Source organism: Belonocnema kinseyi, chromosome 7, assembly GCF_010883055.1.
Source record: "Belonocnema kinseyi isolate 2016_QV_RU_SX_M_011 chromosome 7, B_treatae_v1, whole genome shotgun sequence".
In the NCBI taxonomy this organism is placed as follows: domain Eukaryota; kingdom Metazoa; phylum Arthropoda; class Insecta; order Hymenoptera; family Cynipidae; genus Belonocnema; species Belonocnema kinseyi.
Genome location: NC_046663.1, coordinates 122,873,303 through 122,888,241, shown reverse-complemented (window position 1 = coordinate 122,888,241; position 14,939 = coordinate 122,873,303). Strand labels below are relative to the sequence as shown.

At 33.1% G+C, this 14,939-nt stretch overlaps 1 protein-coding gene across 2 annotated transcripts in view; it reads left to right on the top strand.

The window, feature by feature from the left end:
- Positions 1-557: 557 nt before the first annotated feature.
- Positions 558-14,939, top strand: part of LOC117177535 (probable ATP-dependent RNA helicase kurz) — a 20,841-nt gene continuing 6,459 nt past the window's right edge. The window contains exons 1-16 of one of the 2 annotated variants that reach the window (XM_033368313.1): positions 558-820; positions 913-1,092; positions 1,202-1,474; positions 1,884-2,226; positions 2,323-2,558; positions 2,654-3,005; positions 3,090-3,306; positions 3,382-3,562; positions 6,487-6,719; positions 6,792-7,015; positions 7,271-7,504; positions 9,387-9,576; positions 9,659-9,799; positions 9,874-10,077; positions 14,160-14,476; positions 14,560-14,643. In XM_033368313.1, the coding sequence (XP_033224204.1) occupies positions 746-820; positions 913-1,092; positions 1,202-1,474; positions 1,884-2,226; positions 2,323-2,558; positions 2,654-3,005; positions 3,090-3,306; positions 3,382-3,562; positions 6,487-6,719; positions 6,792-7,015; positions 7,271-7,504; positions 9,387-9,576; positions 9,659-9,799; positions 9,874-10,077; positions 14,160-14,476; positions 14,560-14,636 (3,477 nt within the window). In that variant the 5' untranslated portion in view covers positions 558-745 and the 3' untranslated portion in view covers positions 14,637-14,643. Of the gene's footprint in view, positions 821-912; positions 1,093-1,201; positions 1,475-1,883; positions 2,227-2,322; positions 2,559-2,653; positions 3,006-3,089; positions 3,307-3,381; positions 3,563-6,486; positions 6,720-6,791; positions 7,016-7,270; positions 7,505-9,386; positions 9,577-9,658; positions 9,800-9,873; positions 10,078-14,159; positions 14,477-14,559; positions 14,716-14,939 lie in introns of those variants that run through there. The other variant, XM_033368312.1, reaches the window with a different exon arrangement.

Sequence of the window (14,939 nt, the reverse complement as noted above, 5' to 3'; positions counted from 1 at the left end):
ATATTTTAAAAACTTGGTAACCTTAAATTCTTCTTGAAATTGGATTGAAAATGCTATAATAATAATCGCTGTGTGAGTTAAAAAATAATGTAAAAACTGTCAAAAATTTGAACAATATTTCTATAACATAAAAAATAACCATTTGTGTTGCATAGGTACAAAACTTCATATTTTGAAGTTTTGTTTTTGTTGTAACATTTTTTCTTTTACTATATTCAATAACTTTTCTTGCGTATGAAAACATATCTTCATATAAACGTCTTGACAACGCCCACAAACTACACAGACTGCCACCATTTTTATATTTATTTACATTAAATTATAATTAAATAAATCACAAATAAATCAATTCTGAAAAGTGAGATAAGCGTCACATTATTGGGGCACTCGCGATACAAACCACGGTCCTGTGCTGCGCCAAACTTCACCCAACGAAAATATTCTCGACCAATCAGTTTTATCTAGAAAGAAATAGGTCTACATCTCATATGTTTTTTTCTCTCTCTAGAGCCCATTACCGTTCTCTCCACAGCATTACCTGTCCATTTATATATGTCGATGTGCCGTCCCCATGAACATAACCTCAAAGGCTTCAAAAAGAGAGCACGTGCATCAGTGCGATCGTGGAACGAGAGCAGGGTACCAGTTTCAGCAAAACATGTCTTTATTATTCAACATTTTAAAAGTCAATTTAAGAACGTTATTTTAATCGCATAATAGTAGTGTGTCAACGATTTCGTGAAAAATGAAGAAAAAAGGTTTTAATTGGAAAGCTCGAGAGGCTGGTGAAGTTAAAATCGACAACTCGACGGTCAAAAACGTAAGTTTTAATAATTTCCTTGGTTAAATTGTTAAAATTGTTAGTATAAATAGTGTTCCTAAAATATCTTATATTAATATGTATGTCATTAGATTGATTTACATATAAAATATCGTGAAGATGAGTACGATGCATGTAACGTCCTGGCACTTCCCAGTAAGAAGAGAAAAACCGAAAACAAGGCTAAAGGGATGACTGTAACTCGTTTTCTTTCTAAGAAAAAAAGAAAGCAACTGGAAAAGATTGCTGAAAAAAAAAAGAAAAAGCAAAATGTAAGTAACCTAATATTAATCTGCCCTTTTTCTTACATTAAAAAAAAGACATTTATGTAGAATTTTTGTGTTTTTGGCAAATTAATCACAAAATCAATTTTGTGCACAGAGAGCAGCTTTGGAGAATAACTTAGCACAAGTTTCTGTCTCTCAAGAGGAGTTAAAAAAGTATGTTTCGCTAACTACTGTGCAGACAAAAGGTCTAAAACGATATTTAAGAGAGTCTGAGATATCAGAGGCAAACAATGAAGCAGGAGAGTACAATGATCAAAACGACGTGGTGATAAAGACATTGAAAGGTGCAAAAAAAAGACGTCTAGCTCTTGTTCAAGAAGCGGAAGCGGAAAAAGTTTTATATGATCCAACTGTGCTTGGTTTGGATGTAAGTAACAACATTCGTAATAGGTTAAATCTTAAAAAATTGACTTTTCTGTATCACTGAGTCACCTTCATAGCACGGAATGTTTCGGGAACTTTAAAAATGTTCGCTGCTTGGGAACGTTTCTAACATAAATTAGTGTTATTCTTATCAATAAATATCGCGTAAACCGTAACTGATAGGTCCAAATCGATTGCAGCTTATAATCTGGATCATATTATAGTGCAGTATGTGCGGTACTCAACGCTCAGAAATGACATCCATTTTTACGCGTCTCTTACGTTTTACGAGATAATTTTTGTTAAAAATAACGATAGAAAAACGTTTCCCACAGTTCTTAGTGGAATGTTTCCAAGTGGCGGAAATTTGACACATTCCGTGCTAGCGGGGTAATATGAAATCTGTGACTTAGGAACGTAGTGAGAGTGATGACTCATCTTATGAAGGCGATAAATCGCAAATTGAATCATCAATACCGGAAGTTATACTAGAAACAGAAAAAACCAAAGATGTCGTTTCTTGTGAGAAAAAATCTGCTGAGTCTCAAAACAAAACCGAAGGTACAAAAGTGTCTAAGAAGGATGACGTCGAGGTAATTGAAGTAGAGAGAAAACCAGCAGTTTTTGTCAGCTTATCTCGTAAGCCGGAAATTCAGGAAGCTAGACTGAAACTTCCTATTTTGGCTGAAGAACAGGGGATTATTGAAGCTATTAATGAAAATTCTGCTGTCATTATCACTGGAGAAACTGGAAGTGGTAAGGTCCTCAATTGGTTGAATATATAATATAAAATACTGGCTCTTAAAAAATGCTCTATGCCTTATTTGTTATGTTATTTTTTAATTTTTATAGGAAAAACTACACAAGTGCCACAATTTTTATATGAGGCTGGTTATGCGGAAGGCAAAATGATTGGCGTGACAGAACCCAGAAGAGTAGCTGCTATTTCGATGAGTAAGCGCGTAGCAGAGGAGATGAATCTGTCTGAGAAGGAAGTTTCTTATCTTATTCGATTTGAAGGAAACGCGACTTCTCAAACAAAAATAAAATTTATGACCGATGGAGTTCTACTCAAAGAAATACAATCTGTAAGCGTAAAATATTTTTTCAAATAGCTGTATTAAAAAGTAATACAATTAATTAAGATAATTGAAATAACACTTTTTTCACTTGTCTTTTTCAGGATTTCCTTTTGAAAAAGTATTCGGTGATAATTTTGGACGAGGCGCATGAACGCAGTGTCTATACGGATATTCTGATTGGTTTCTTGACTCGAATAGTCTCTCTGCGATCAAAAAGAGGTGATCCTTTGAAAATGATAATCATGTCTGCAACGCTGCGCGTAGATGATTTTGTTAGTAATCCCAAGCTTTTTAAAGTAAAGCCTCCAGTTATAAATGTGGAATCTAGACAGTATCCTGTAACTGTTCATTTTAACAGAAGGACAAATGAAGACTATGTGAAGGAGGCTTTGCGCAAAACAGTTAAAATACATACTCAACTACCCGATGGTGGGATTTTAATATTCTTGACAGGTATTATGTCTCCGTGTATATTTTATTACTTTATAAATTAATAATTAATTCAGAATATATCACAAGAATTTTTCCACATTTAAGGTCAGCGCGAAGTGAATCACGTGGTGCGCAAATTGCGTAAAGCTTTTCCGTTTAGGAAAAAGAAAGGAATACGACCGAAAGAAACAGACAAGAAGGCTGAAAACGTAGAAGCCGAAAGTGATCAAGACTCCGATACCGAGTTTTTTGCTAGAAGGTCTCGCAGGAAGTTAAAAGGAAAATCACAAGTTGTTGAATTACCTCGAATTAGTTTAAATGCGTATGTCTCAATTTAGAAATAGTTTTGTGATATATTAGATAGAAATGCAAAGTTCGTGAATTTGTTTTCTTCTAGCTATGCCGCGACACCTACTGATGGCACACGCGATGATTTGATGGAAATGGCTGGAGATGGTAGCGAAGACGATCACAGTGATGATGAAGACGATGGCATGGATTTAAGTGGGGTGACAAATGTACAACCTCTGTGGGCCCTGCCCCTTTATTCTTTGCTATCTAGCGAGAAGCAAGCAAAGGTTCGTGTTTTTTATTCAGAAAATATAATTCCCTTATTTAACTTGTTATTAGTGGTTAAGTTATAGGATAGCTGGTACCCCCTTTATTTCCTGGTAAATTTTTTTTTTCAAAATCAAACTACTGGAACATGAAATTGAAGTAAATTCGAAGCGATTTGTTAAAAGAAAGCATTTAAATTATTCTTAATTGTATTATTATAACGTGTCAAATATGGGTCTACCAAAAATTTTAATTAGCCGTATATAACTCAGGAAAAAAGAATCCATTGAAAAGGCGAGTCGGTGAATTGCGTATCTGTCACTTGCAGATTCAGAAAGTTAAAACAGAATCGGTTTGCGACTATTTGAAATTGTGAATCGGTCATTTTCTCAAGCAGCTTCGAATCTGCCATGTACTGCAATGACCATTTCAAGCAAGGTTATTTTGAATCGTTTTCTTTATTTTTGAATGAGACCGACTTTTTTGGAGTTAAACTGCCATATTTTACTCGAATTTTTAAATTTATAAATTATCGAAAGCTTAAAAGAAATCATGTGGAGGTCTACTAGATTCCTTTTGCTATTTCAGTTATTAGTCTTTTACGGCATATAAATTAGTCAACAAAATTACAACGACTAAAAGTCTTTAAAAAAACAAATCTGCGGCAATTTGAAATTCCAGGGACAGCTACGCAATTCAAAAGCCTTTGAAACCCATTCAACAGAAGTGAATGGATTTTTGTTTCCTGGGAACTTACCGTTTAAGTCCTTTTACAATTCCCGACAAGGTAAAAAGTGATAAATAAGTGTAATTTGAACTTTTATTTACATATCTTGACATATTTTACGGTTTGTTTTGTTCATATAAGCCATTTTACTTACAAACAAAAAGAAAGAGTTGTTTTAAATTCTAAAGCACCTAGACCCCTTTTCCAACTTTAAAAAAATTACAAATGAAATTTTTATAATTGGTTATACTGATGAACATGATTCACAAAATATGTTCCATTTTATTTAAAAAGATTAAAATTTTTCGTATATATACTCTTTTTCCCAGGAAGAATGTCTAAAAACACTTCAATGGTAAGTTGAATATAACAAATCCAAATTTTTGCTAGACCCATATTTGACACGTTATAATAATGCAATAAGCAATAATTTTAATGCTTTCTTTTAACAAACCGCTTCAAATTTACTTCAATTTCATGTTCCAATACTTCGATTTTGAAGAGAAAAAATTTTTCCATGAAGTAAAGGGTGGTACCAGATATTCTATAATCTAACCGTTATCAGTAACAGAATTTAGTTTGGCCATTGACTCTGAAACAGGAATGACTGTACATTTTTGACTTCCGAGAAGGTCTGGGAATTTACAACAAATTTGTGATTTTAAGTAATATTTTAAATCTTAATTCAACATAATTAATTATAATTGAAAGCGTTTCAGGTTGAATAATTGTAAGCACTTTTTAAATTGAATTAAATAATGAAAATAAAGTTAACGACATGGATGAATAATTATTCTATAAAACTTTAAAATACAATTAAGGTAAACGTCCCAGAAATCTTGATATTAGTAATTATTGAAATTTTATCTTAATCCAGAAAAAACTTCAATAAACAGAAAACAGTAAAGTCATTACTGTTATTTTATAGTTAAAAATGGGTCTAAGTATCGTAAAAACGAATTTTTTATGGTTATAAATATCAACTAGAAAAGAGATTACATAAGGTTTAAAAGCTGTGAATTTTGCTATATTGTTTTTAACTCCTTTAGCGATATTGGTGTCATGTGGCGTCAATTTTAGTCGTTCCCCGGGGGAGCATTGACGCCACATGGTGTCAAACGCGTGTATCCTATGGCTCGTTTTAATATTCACAAAACTTCGTGTCTGAGAGTTTTTGGGGTCGCGGAATACGAATTTGTGGTTAAAAATTTTAAATTCGAAAGTCATGATCCAATATGGCGACTTGAAATGTCAAGAAATCCGAAAACTTAGCTTATTTCCGACATACCTTTTTTCTATGGGGTTTTGGGGTCGTGGAATACGAATCCATAAAAATCTATCTAGTATTAGATTTTTTCAATTTTGAGTCACCATATTGGATCAGCCATTTTTGATTTCCAAATTTTTATTACAGATTCGTGTTCTGCTACCTAAAAACCTTTAGAACACCAGGATCGATGAAAAGCAGTTTTTTTATAATCTTGCCCAACAGGATACATTTCCTGGAGTGCAGTATGCCGGTCAAGGGGTTAAAAAAATAATCCTTAGTACAGTACAGGAAAATATGAAAACTTAAAGACAGCCATGATATCCCCTGATTATTCTATATGTTACTATTCAAGTACGCGTCTTTCTATCAACATAGATTGTCCTGGCTTCTTAGCTCCAACCACCCGTGCCCGAGTAAAGAATGCCCAATGCAGATGTCCCTGTTTTATACCCAGCCAGCAGACTATCTCTGTTGCTGTCCCCAAAATTGCGATCACCAATCTTACACGCTGTCGCCCCCCCCCCCCCTCGCCAATCCGCATAATGTGTGACGTGACAGGCCAATGCCATTTTTTTCTGCTGTAAATATACTTCCAACTTTACTATCATTTCTCTGCTTACTTTGTTATAAAATAGTTTCCCCTTTCGCTAATGTTTGAATAAGAGTAAAGAAAAGAAACTGTTTTTAATTTCTATAAAAGGCTAATAGAATATTCATCGTGGAAAAGACATCTTACCAAGAAAGTTATAATTTGGTCCCTTTTCGTCTCTGAATGTTTTTTGTCACATCTAAATTCAAATCAACATGAAAATTACGCAAACACGATACGCAAGAGTATATTAGTTTCATTTGAAAGTATATATGTAATTATTAATTGAAATTAATGCGAATCTCACTACTTTTGATTTTTTAATTAGAATTTGTACGATTTTTAACTTGTTCCACAGGTTTTCAAACCACCTCCTGAAGGATGTCGCCTGTGCGTGGTTTCTACTAATGTTGCAGAAACTTCCCTGACAATTCCAAACGTGAAATATGTTGTAGATAGTGGCCGTTGCAAAATGAGGTTGTATGATAAAATAACTGGCGTAAGCACGTATAAAATAACATACGCAAGCAAAGCAGCTGCTAATCAACGTGCTGGCCGAGCTGGAAGAGTCGGTCCTGGTCACTGTTATCGGTTTGTAATCGTCTCCATAAACATTTTGAATAATAAAATATTAGGTAACAAACTAATCCTGCCAATGTTTAGGTTGTATTCTTCAGCAGTATTTAATGATCAGTTTGAAGCATTTAGTGAACCAGAAATCCGTCGAAAACCTGCAGACGATTTACTTCTGCAATTAAAATCTATGCATATAGATAATGTCGTCAATTTTCCATTTCCAACGAATCCAGGAGACGAGCAATTAAAAGCAGCAGAGAGACGTCTTTGCTTGTTAGGAGCTCTAAAGTCAAACTCTCTTAGTGAACCTAGTAAGATTCTTATTCTTTTCTGCAGAGCTTTTAAAAGTAAATTTGAAACTTCTTTTTTTTTAAGTAATAGGTTTCTTGCATAATTTACAGCAATTGAATTTTTTAATCATAAATTACCTACCGTCAACCCAGGTGAATCGCTACGGTTTTTTACGAACCATGACTTACATATCATATAGAAAGTATCTAAATTATCTAAAAATGTACATTATTTTTTTGCAACGACCCTATCATAATTTTCATGGGCCTATGTAGATTCTTACTTGGCGAAAATTACGAATCTTGGACAGACTATAGCAGCCTTTCCAGTAGTTCCGCGTTACGGCAAAATACTGGCACTTTCGCATCAACATAACTTGTATGCTTACACGATTTGTATAGTAGCGGCACTTTCGGTTCAGGAACTTCTGGTGGATTCGTTTGCTAAGGACAGTAAACTGGTACAAATGCGTCGTTACTGGGCTGGAACTGGTAACAGTTTATTCTTAGGTAAGTAGCTATTGTTATTAGGGTGAGTGATTCAGTGGCTGACCACTAATGTCACACTAATGTCACCAGTGAATGAACACTAATGCGAAAAACATTTAAATATAACCTTTCAAAGTTAAAGTCTTTATGAATTTCTATATATTTGAAATCTTGAAGCAATTTTGAAGAGTGTAATATACAATTCATTGCAGTAAATTCTTGTAAATAATTTTTAAAATTTCTTGAATGTGAAGCATCATCCATTATGGTGAGTGATGGTGAGAAATTCATCGACCACTATAACGTACGTGTCTAAGCAACTCCTTGTTTACACTGCTTTTACAAAAAAATTATTTACCTTTTCTGCATAAAAGCTGTGCTGTTATAGTTGCAAGATATTATTATTCAATTTTCTACAGGGTTTTTTCACAAAAAGTACACTTTTTAATTAATAAATGAGTGTTCATCTACTGGACCTTTAAATTGCCCGTGTTCCAGTGAACGAACGCTGTGTTCATTTATTGGAGCAAAACTGTTACCCCGCAGGTCCAGTGAATGAATAGCAGGTTACGGAAACCTGGCTGTTGTTTCGTTACATATAAATAAGTTTGTTTCAATTAATGTGACTATAAATATCGAAGCTGTAAATATAAATATAAACTATAAATAGTTATAGTTTAAATTTATATTTTTTTGTTTAAAACTTCAAAAAAAGTACGCACAAACTAAATTAAAGGCAAGGCAACTTTGAGGTTAGAAATTTAATGCTCTTTTTGCATTTAGAAAACGTTTTTTAACTATGGAAAACATTAATTCGTGCTAGATACTACTGCGTACTAGACAATATATATTTATAAATGTTTAATGGATTTCTATTTGTAGTCACTAGATAAGAGTTATCTATTTTTAAACGAAAAGCTGTATTTTTTGTAAGGTTAAAAGAACTGATAGAAATGTTTTAAAAATAAATATTGCTATAAAAAATTAGGAAAAGTTAACCTAGTTGTGTGTTCAACTTTTGTATTACCTCATTTCTTTATATCTAAATGTCTTGTGGTTTTTATTGAAATAATATATTCAATAAATTTCGCAACGCTTTCCAATATTTTACATTATTTAATTGCTCATTTTGTAATGTACCCCATATAATTTTATACCTAAATCCTAATTCTAATTTGTAGTGATTATAGTGTTCATTCACTGGTGCTCTACTATTCATTCATTGGCTCAGTGTTCATTCACTGGTGTTTTCGTTAATTTTGCACTATTTAATTATTTTTTATAAAGGTTTTGGTAAAAACAAAATTTGTTTATCGGATTATGAAATTTGAACTCTTAAGAATCTATTTTCAAAAGTTTTGTACGAATAATCAATTATTATAACGCGAAATGGACTAGTTGTAATCAGTGATTTCCTTAAGTGTTCATTCACTGGGTCACTCATCCTATGACACAGTAGCTATTTGTGAGACACGGGCCCTAAGTGGCCTTTTTTGGCCGAGTGTAAAAGTTTCAGTATGATTCGCAGTCGAGGCGTTGCCGAGACGAGACTCGCACTGTAATTTACACGAGGCAAAGTGTCACTCAGGGGCCGTGTGTCGCACACTAGTTTTGATCACACCAGTCGATAATTTCCTATAATTTCATTCACTCCAAACCAATCCATTCTAATTCATTTTAAATCGTACCATAAATTATAAATATAAATGTCAATCTGATCACAGTCTCAGTTACTTTATAGTACGCTGCACCCTGAGTAAACAATTTTACGGCCTATGCTAAAAAGTGCTATTTTAGGTATCGTTTGCAGTGCCTAAAATGGCACTTATGATGGCAATGGGATAAAAAAATCTTTGTAACTCTATAGCTTTCTTCTAAATTAAGTAAACTATCGTTCTCGAAGGAGATCCAATGATTCTGCTACGATCTGTGGGTGGTGCTGAACACGCGGCTTCGAAAGGACAATTGACTAAATTTTGTGAAGAGTACGGTTTGCGAGAAAAAGCGGCAATTGAGGTCAGAAAATTGAGGCAACAACTCACGAACGAAATTCTCTTGCATGTGTCGGAATTGGATCTTACTGTCGATCCAGAGTACGTTTTAAATCATGTGTAACATAATTTAAAAGGAGAAATTTTAACGCTAATTCTAATTCAAACTTTTTTTTATTTACAGAATGCCGCCTCCGAATGATATGCAGGCTAAATTGCTTCGGCAGTTAATTCTTGCTGGAATGGTGGATCAGGTAGCACGTAAATTTTCCTCTGAGGAAATGAATCAAGGAGAGGGCAGAAGGAAATTAAAATACGCTTATAAGTAGGATACTGAAATATTTACTATTAATTATAAGGTTTTAAGAAATGTCTACTTTATTTTGTGGATTTTTTTAGAACTCTAGAAATGGAGGATCCGGTGTTTATGCACTCGTCCTCTGTTCTTCGCAAAGAATCTCCTGAGTGGATTGTTTATCAAGAAGTTTATGAAACTAATAAGATTTATATAAGAGGCGTTACTGCAATTGATCCTGAATGGCTGCCAACTTTTGCGCCTGATTTGTGCAACATGAATGAACCTTTGGTTGATCCTCCTCCATGGTATATAATTTAATTTTCTATGGCAGGGTGGCCAATTAAATCTAAGACAAAATTCCGAACAATTTATAATTTGAAATATTCAAAAAAGCATTTCCAAGCTGATACAGCTTTGAAACTTCAAGTAAATTCAAATTTAAAACATTCAGACTTACCTTTTATACCTTCAATTCTAACTAATAAATAATACATCGTCTCGAGCCAAGTTGCATTCCGACGTGAACGCGTGGAGTTGATACATGCGTGAGAAGAAACGGGCCGCACGGACAAAATAACACCTTCGTAACTTTTTAATAATGAATTATTTTTTAAAAAATCGTAGAAAGCGTATGTGGGCGTCCACATGAAAGGAGCCCTTATTTTATGTATGGAGTTACGTATAGAGGTCTATAACCGGATAAATTTCCGGTATTTTAGGCCTAAAATGAACCCTCCATGTTGAAAACCGAGTCACCGTAGCATTTTTGAAGTTGGAACTTCAAAAAAAACCGTATTTCCATAAAAACGCAACTAAACTTGGCGAGTGCCATAAGCTTACATGTTGTATTTTTTCTTCGAACTTGAAATATACCTACTTCCGGTGACTATGTGAATATGAGTATAGTCCCGATTAATTCACTATAGGTCCTAGCAACTTTCTCGCCGGAAGTTTTTTGTTTCTCAACATTTACTCTACTCCCCATGAGTTGGAAGATATGAATGCAGGATTTAGACTATGCATCAAGTAACAATCCAAAACTTTTGTTGAAACAAAAATGTTGATGTGCTCTTTAATATACTACTCGTCTAATGTGATAAAGAGTATTTCCTGAAAATTTCATTTAAAAAACTTCAAGAATTGTCTGAATTAAGGCGAGTTGAAGACAAAAAAGACGAAAACCTTTTGTTTTCTGAAAACATGTTTTTTTTTCAGTTCATTTCGAAAACGGAAAAAGCTTTAACTTTTTTGTTCATGGTAAAATATGTAAAATTAAATTTTCTAAAAGAATATACACTTTTTAAATAAAAACTCGAAACTTGTTCGAAAAGTCTCCAGAGGAAAGTTTAGAGGCGGTTATAGATTCCAAGACCTCAATTCTTTAAAAAATAAACATATTTAGTGCAGTAACCACATTTTGTTCAAGTATTAAGCTTCAAATTAAAAAATAAATTATATCGGTCTAAAAGGTTCAATTAAGAATTAATAATTTTGAACGTGATTAATTTTGAATGATATTCTATTACAGATAAGGATAAAGAAAAAATAAGCAAAAACGGGGAAGCGCACTGTCAGGCTTGAAATTAGGGTAGCCACAGGACCTGGAAATTCTGGAAGTCGTGTAATTTTGAAAAAGTGACGAGAATTTTATTACGTGGCACCTTTTTTAGATTTTGATAATATTTTTCAGTACTTTAGGGCGGCCTTTTAAATTTGTATTTGAGCTATTATTTTTAAGTTCAGCGAAAATTTTCAATTTCAACCAAGATATTCGAAAATCCTTAAAGTGAAGGTTTTGAAAGTCGTGAACTTTAAATTTTATAATATTTTGATATTGTAAAATTTTAAGTACTTTACATTTAAAATATACTCGAACTTGGATTTACTCAGACCTGGGTGAATAATTCTGAGAACCGCTGCCGCTGGTTTCGGGCTGACATTGTTGCCCCTCGGCGGCGTGAGAGGGTGTTCACCGAGAATCGCGAAACACCAGCAGCGTAGCGGAAAAGCGCAGTGGGCGGGTACTCACTTGAGTATATTGTGTAAGATTATGTATTGCAATTAAAAAATGTTCAGACGGTCCTGTGGGCGTTAGGATGTCTGGAAATATCTTCAAGGCCAATTGCAGGCCAAGTCCGAATGATATTTAAGTTCCAGTACATATAATTTTGAATATTTCTAGCTTACAGTTTGAAATTGACTAACTTTTAAATGATCGATTTAATTAATTTTCCGTTTGAAGTCGTTAGAATGTAAAGACATTATTTTCGGAATTTTACATTCTCGCCATTTATGATTGAGAAAGTATTAGAATTGTCGGGAATTTGAAATCACACTTTTTCAACGGATCTCCACGTTTTGAGACCCCCTGCCGAAAATCAGGTTTTCACGATGGCGCCTGTCTGTCCGTCCGGCCGCCCGTCCGTAAACACGATAACTTTCGAAAAAATAAACGAATCAAATTCATCTTTGGCACACTTTTTTTAGGTCTGAAAAGAAAGAACGAGTTCGTGAACCAGCCATTTTTGATAAAAATTCAAAAAGTTAGTGCATTTTGAAAATTTTTGAGACCACTTTTTTCTGAATTTGAAAATTCTATGTACGGATATTTATAGTATTAAAAAGAACAAACAATTTATTCTTATGACTTTTTTCAATAAAAAGAAAATTGTCAGAGTTATAGCGTTTTCAAAATTTTTTTAATCAACCGAAAATCAAAATTTGAAGCCGAAAAACGCACGATATGAAAAAATGTCAAGAGAAGAAAAACATTTCTTTTTGAAAGCCCTACAAGATTATCATAACCAATTTTTGGATTTTCTTGAAAAATCGAAAATTCAAATTTTGATTGCACAAAAAATAATGGAAAATAAAAAATTCCATTTTGTGGACAAACTATGTAGGATACGAAAAAAGATGAATTAACGAAAAATGGTTATCCCAAAAAAGATCTACAACTTCGTTAAGAATCACTTCTTGATAGGACGCGTACTTTTTGTTTTATTCGTGAAATATAACGTTGAAAAAAAAATAAAATAAAAAAATGTGTGGAAAAACGACGAAAGTTAAGAGAAAAAATCCAACAAAACCTGTTTACAAATGTTTGTCGGAAATCAAGCGCGCAGCGCGAGTGTTACGATGAGAATGTGTACCTCAAAGCCTACAGAGCTTTGAGAATCTTAATCTTTGACTATACTTAATTAAGTAGACAATTCAGAATATGAAGACGCATACAAATACTCTCATCTAAAAGAGATCTTTTTGATAAAGTTTTTTTCAAGCATTCTAAATGCAAAGAATAAATATCCTAGCGCGAAGCGCGAGATTCAACCGTCGCGCGCCCTGGGCGCGCTCAAACTTGCGAGCGAAGCAAGCCACGCGCGATGAGAATGTGCCCGCTAAGCGGGCAGATTTTTTTTCTTCTAATGCTTCGAATGAGGGTTTTAATGGATTATCAATTTTACTTTGAAGCTGTACAATTTTAAATATTGTAGTCCAAAACTATTTAATTTATAACGCTTGCAATGCAAGATTTTAAAAGCATTACACTTAAAACCATCAAATCTTTCAATGTGACATTTGAAAATTTTGGAAGATTTTATATTCAAATTCTTTTACAATTTTCAATACCTATTGAATTTTAAGTTATTTTTGAACATCTTTAATTCCCAATTTTTTAATCTTTAACGCTTTTAAGTAAAAATTCGTAACATTTTTAACTCTGAATACTTCAAATAATACTGTTATGAACAAGTTTTAATTCGAAATTGCACTTTTTTAGTAATTTTCGATTGAAAACTACACATAATTAAATTAATTTTTAATATTATTATCAGACATTATATGTTAAAGGGTTGTCGATCAGTGGAAATAAATGTTCAATATCGTCTAGTTCATTTTCGATTATTTGGTCTGTTTATTTTTAAGAACCAATATTACCAATTTTTATTGGTGAAAAAATATCCTTTTTTTTATTAGCTCTTTTTTCGTTAATACAATTTTTAAATATTTCTTAATACAAAAAATAGACCAAATGATCGAAATTTTGAACCTTATCAATTATTGTCTGGTAATTTGCATTTAACGTTTGCAATTTCTTGAAAGTGAATTAAATTGACTGAAATTTCTTCAAAAGTAAAACGTGAAGAAAAAAAATTTGAAAATCATGGAATTTTTAAACCAGCCTTCTGTAACTACCCTGGAATGAAGTATTCCAGATTTGTGTACGTTTTTAACTTTCCGAATTTCAAAATCAAGAAACTTATACTGAATAATAATTTTAAAATGTGCAACGTAGAATACGAAATTTCAAACCACTATGTCAGTCAGATGCAATACATTTTAGATATGAATTCATGAAACCCCTCAGAACTACTTTTACTCTTAGGTACGATGAGGAAGCTGGGGAAGTAATGTGCTATATGACTGGAACATTTGGACCCGGAGGATGGGAGTTACCGAAAATGAAATTGACTTATCCGAAGAACGTCGATGGTGTTAGATGGTTTGCGAGATTCCTTCTAGAAGGAAAAGTGTTTCCAAAGCTGAAACGATTTGTTAAGTCCTTGTTAACAACTCCTAGGAATATTAGTGCATCATGGGCTAAGATATTGCCTCGCATTGAAGCAATAACTAAACCACTCCTATCAAAAGGTGTTATGTCAAGAGAAAAACTAAAACAAGAATGGTTAACCGATGAGAAGTGTAAGTTTACTTATGTGACATAAAATTTATTTTAAAATGTTATGTTTAATGCGAATTAAAATAGTTAATAATTTTCGTTACAGTTTTGTTAGGCGCTTATCAGATGTGGTTGCCGAAATCCGCTTCCGGTCTAGCAGCTTCTATCTGGCCTCCTTTGTAATGCGAACGTATGATGTATTTATAGTTTTAATTATTTTGGAAGAAAAATAAAGAAAAAACATTTCTTAATCATCAATGTATTCTTGGGCTTAAACTGTTTATTTGAACTATTGTTTCTGTATTTTTAAAATTTTATCAACTCGATTATCAAAATGAAGTTGGCACAAATGATGTTTTTTCTCGGTTTTAAAGCCTATCAAATAAAATACAGTCTGTCAAGTTAAAGCGTGGGTAACTTTTTTGGTAAAATATTTTATTTAAACGCATGTTTCTACATGGAATTACATTTGTCAAGGTGTCGAGC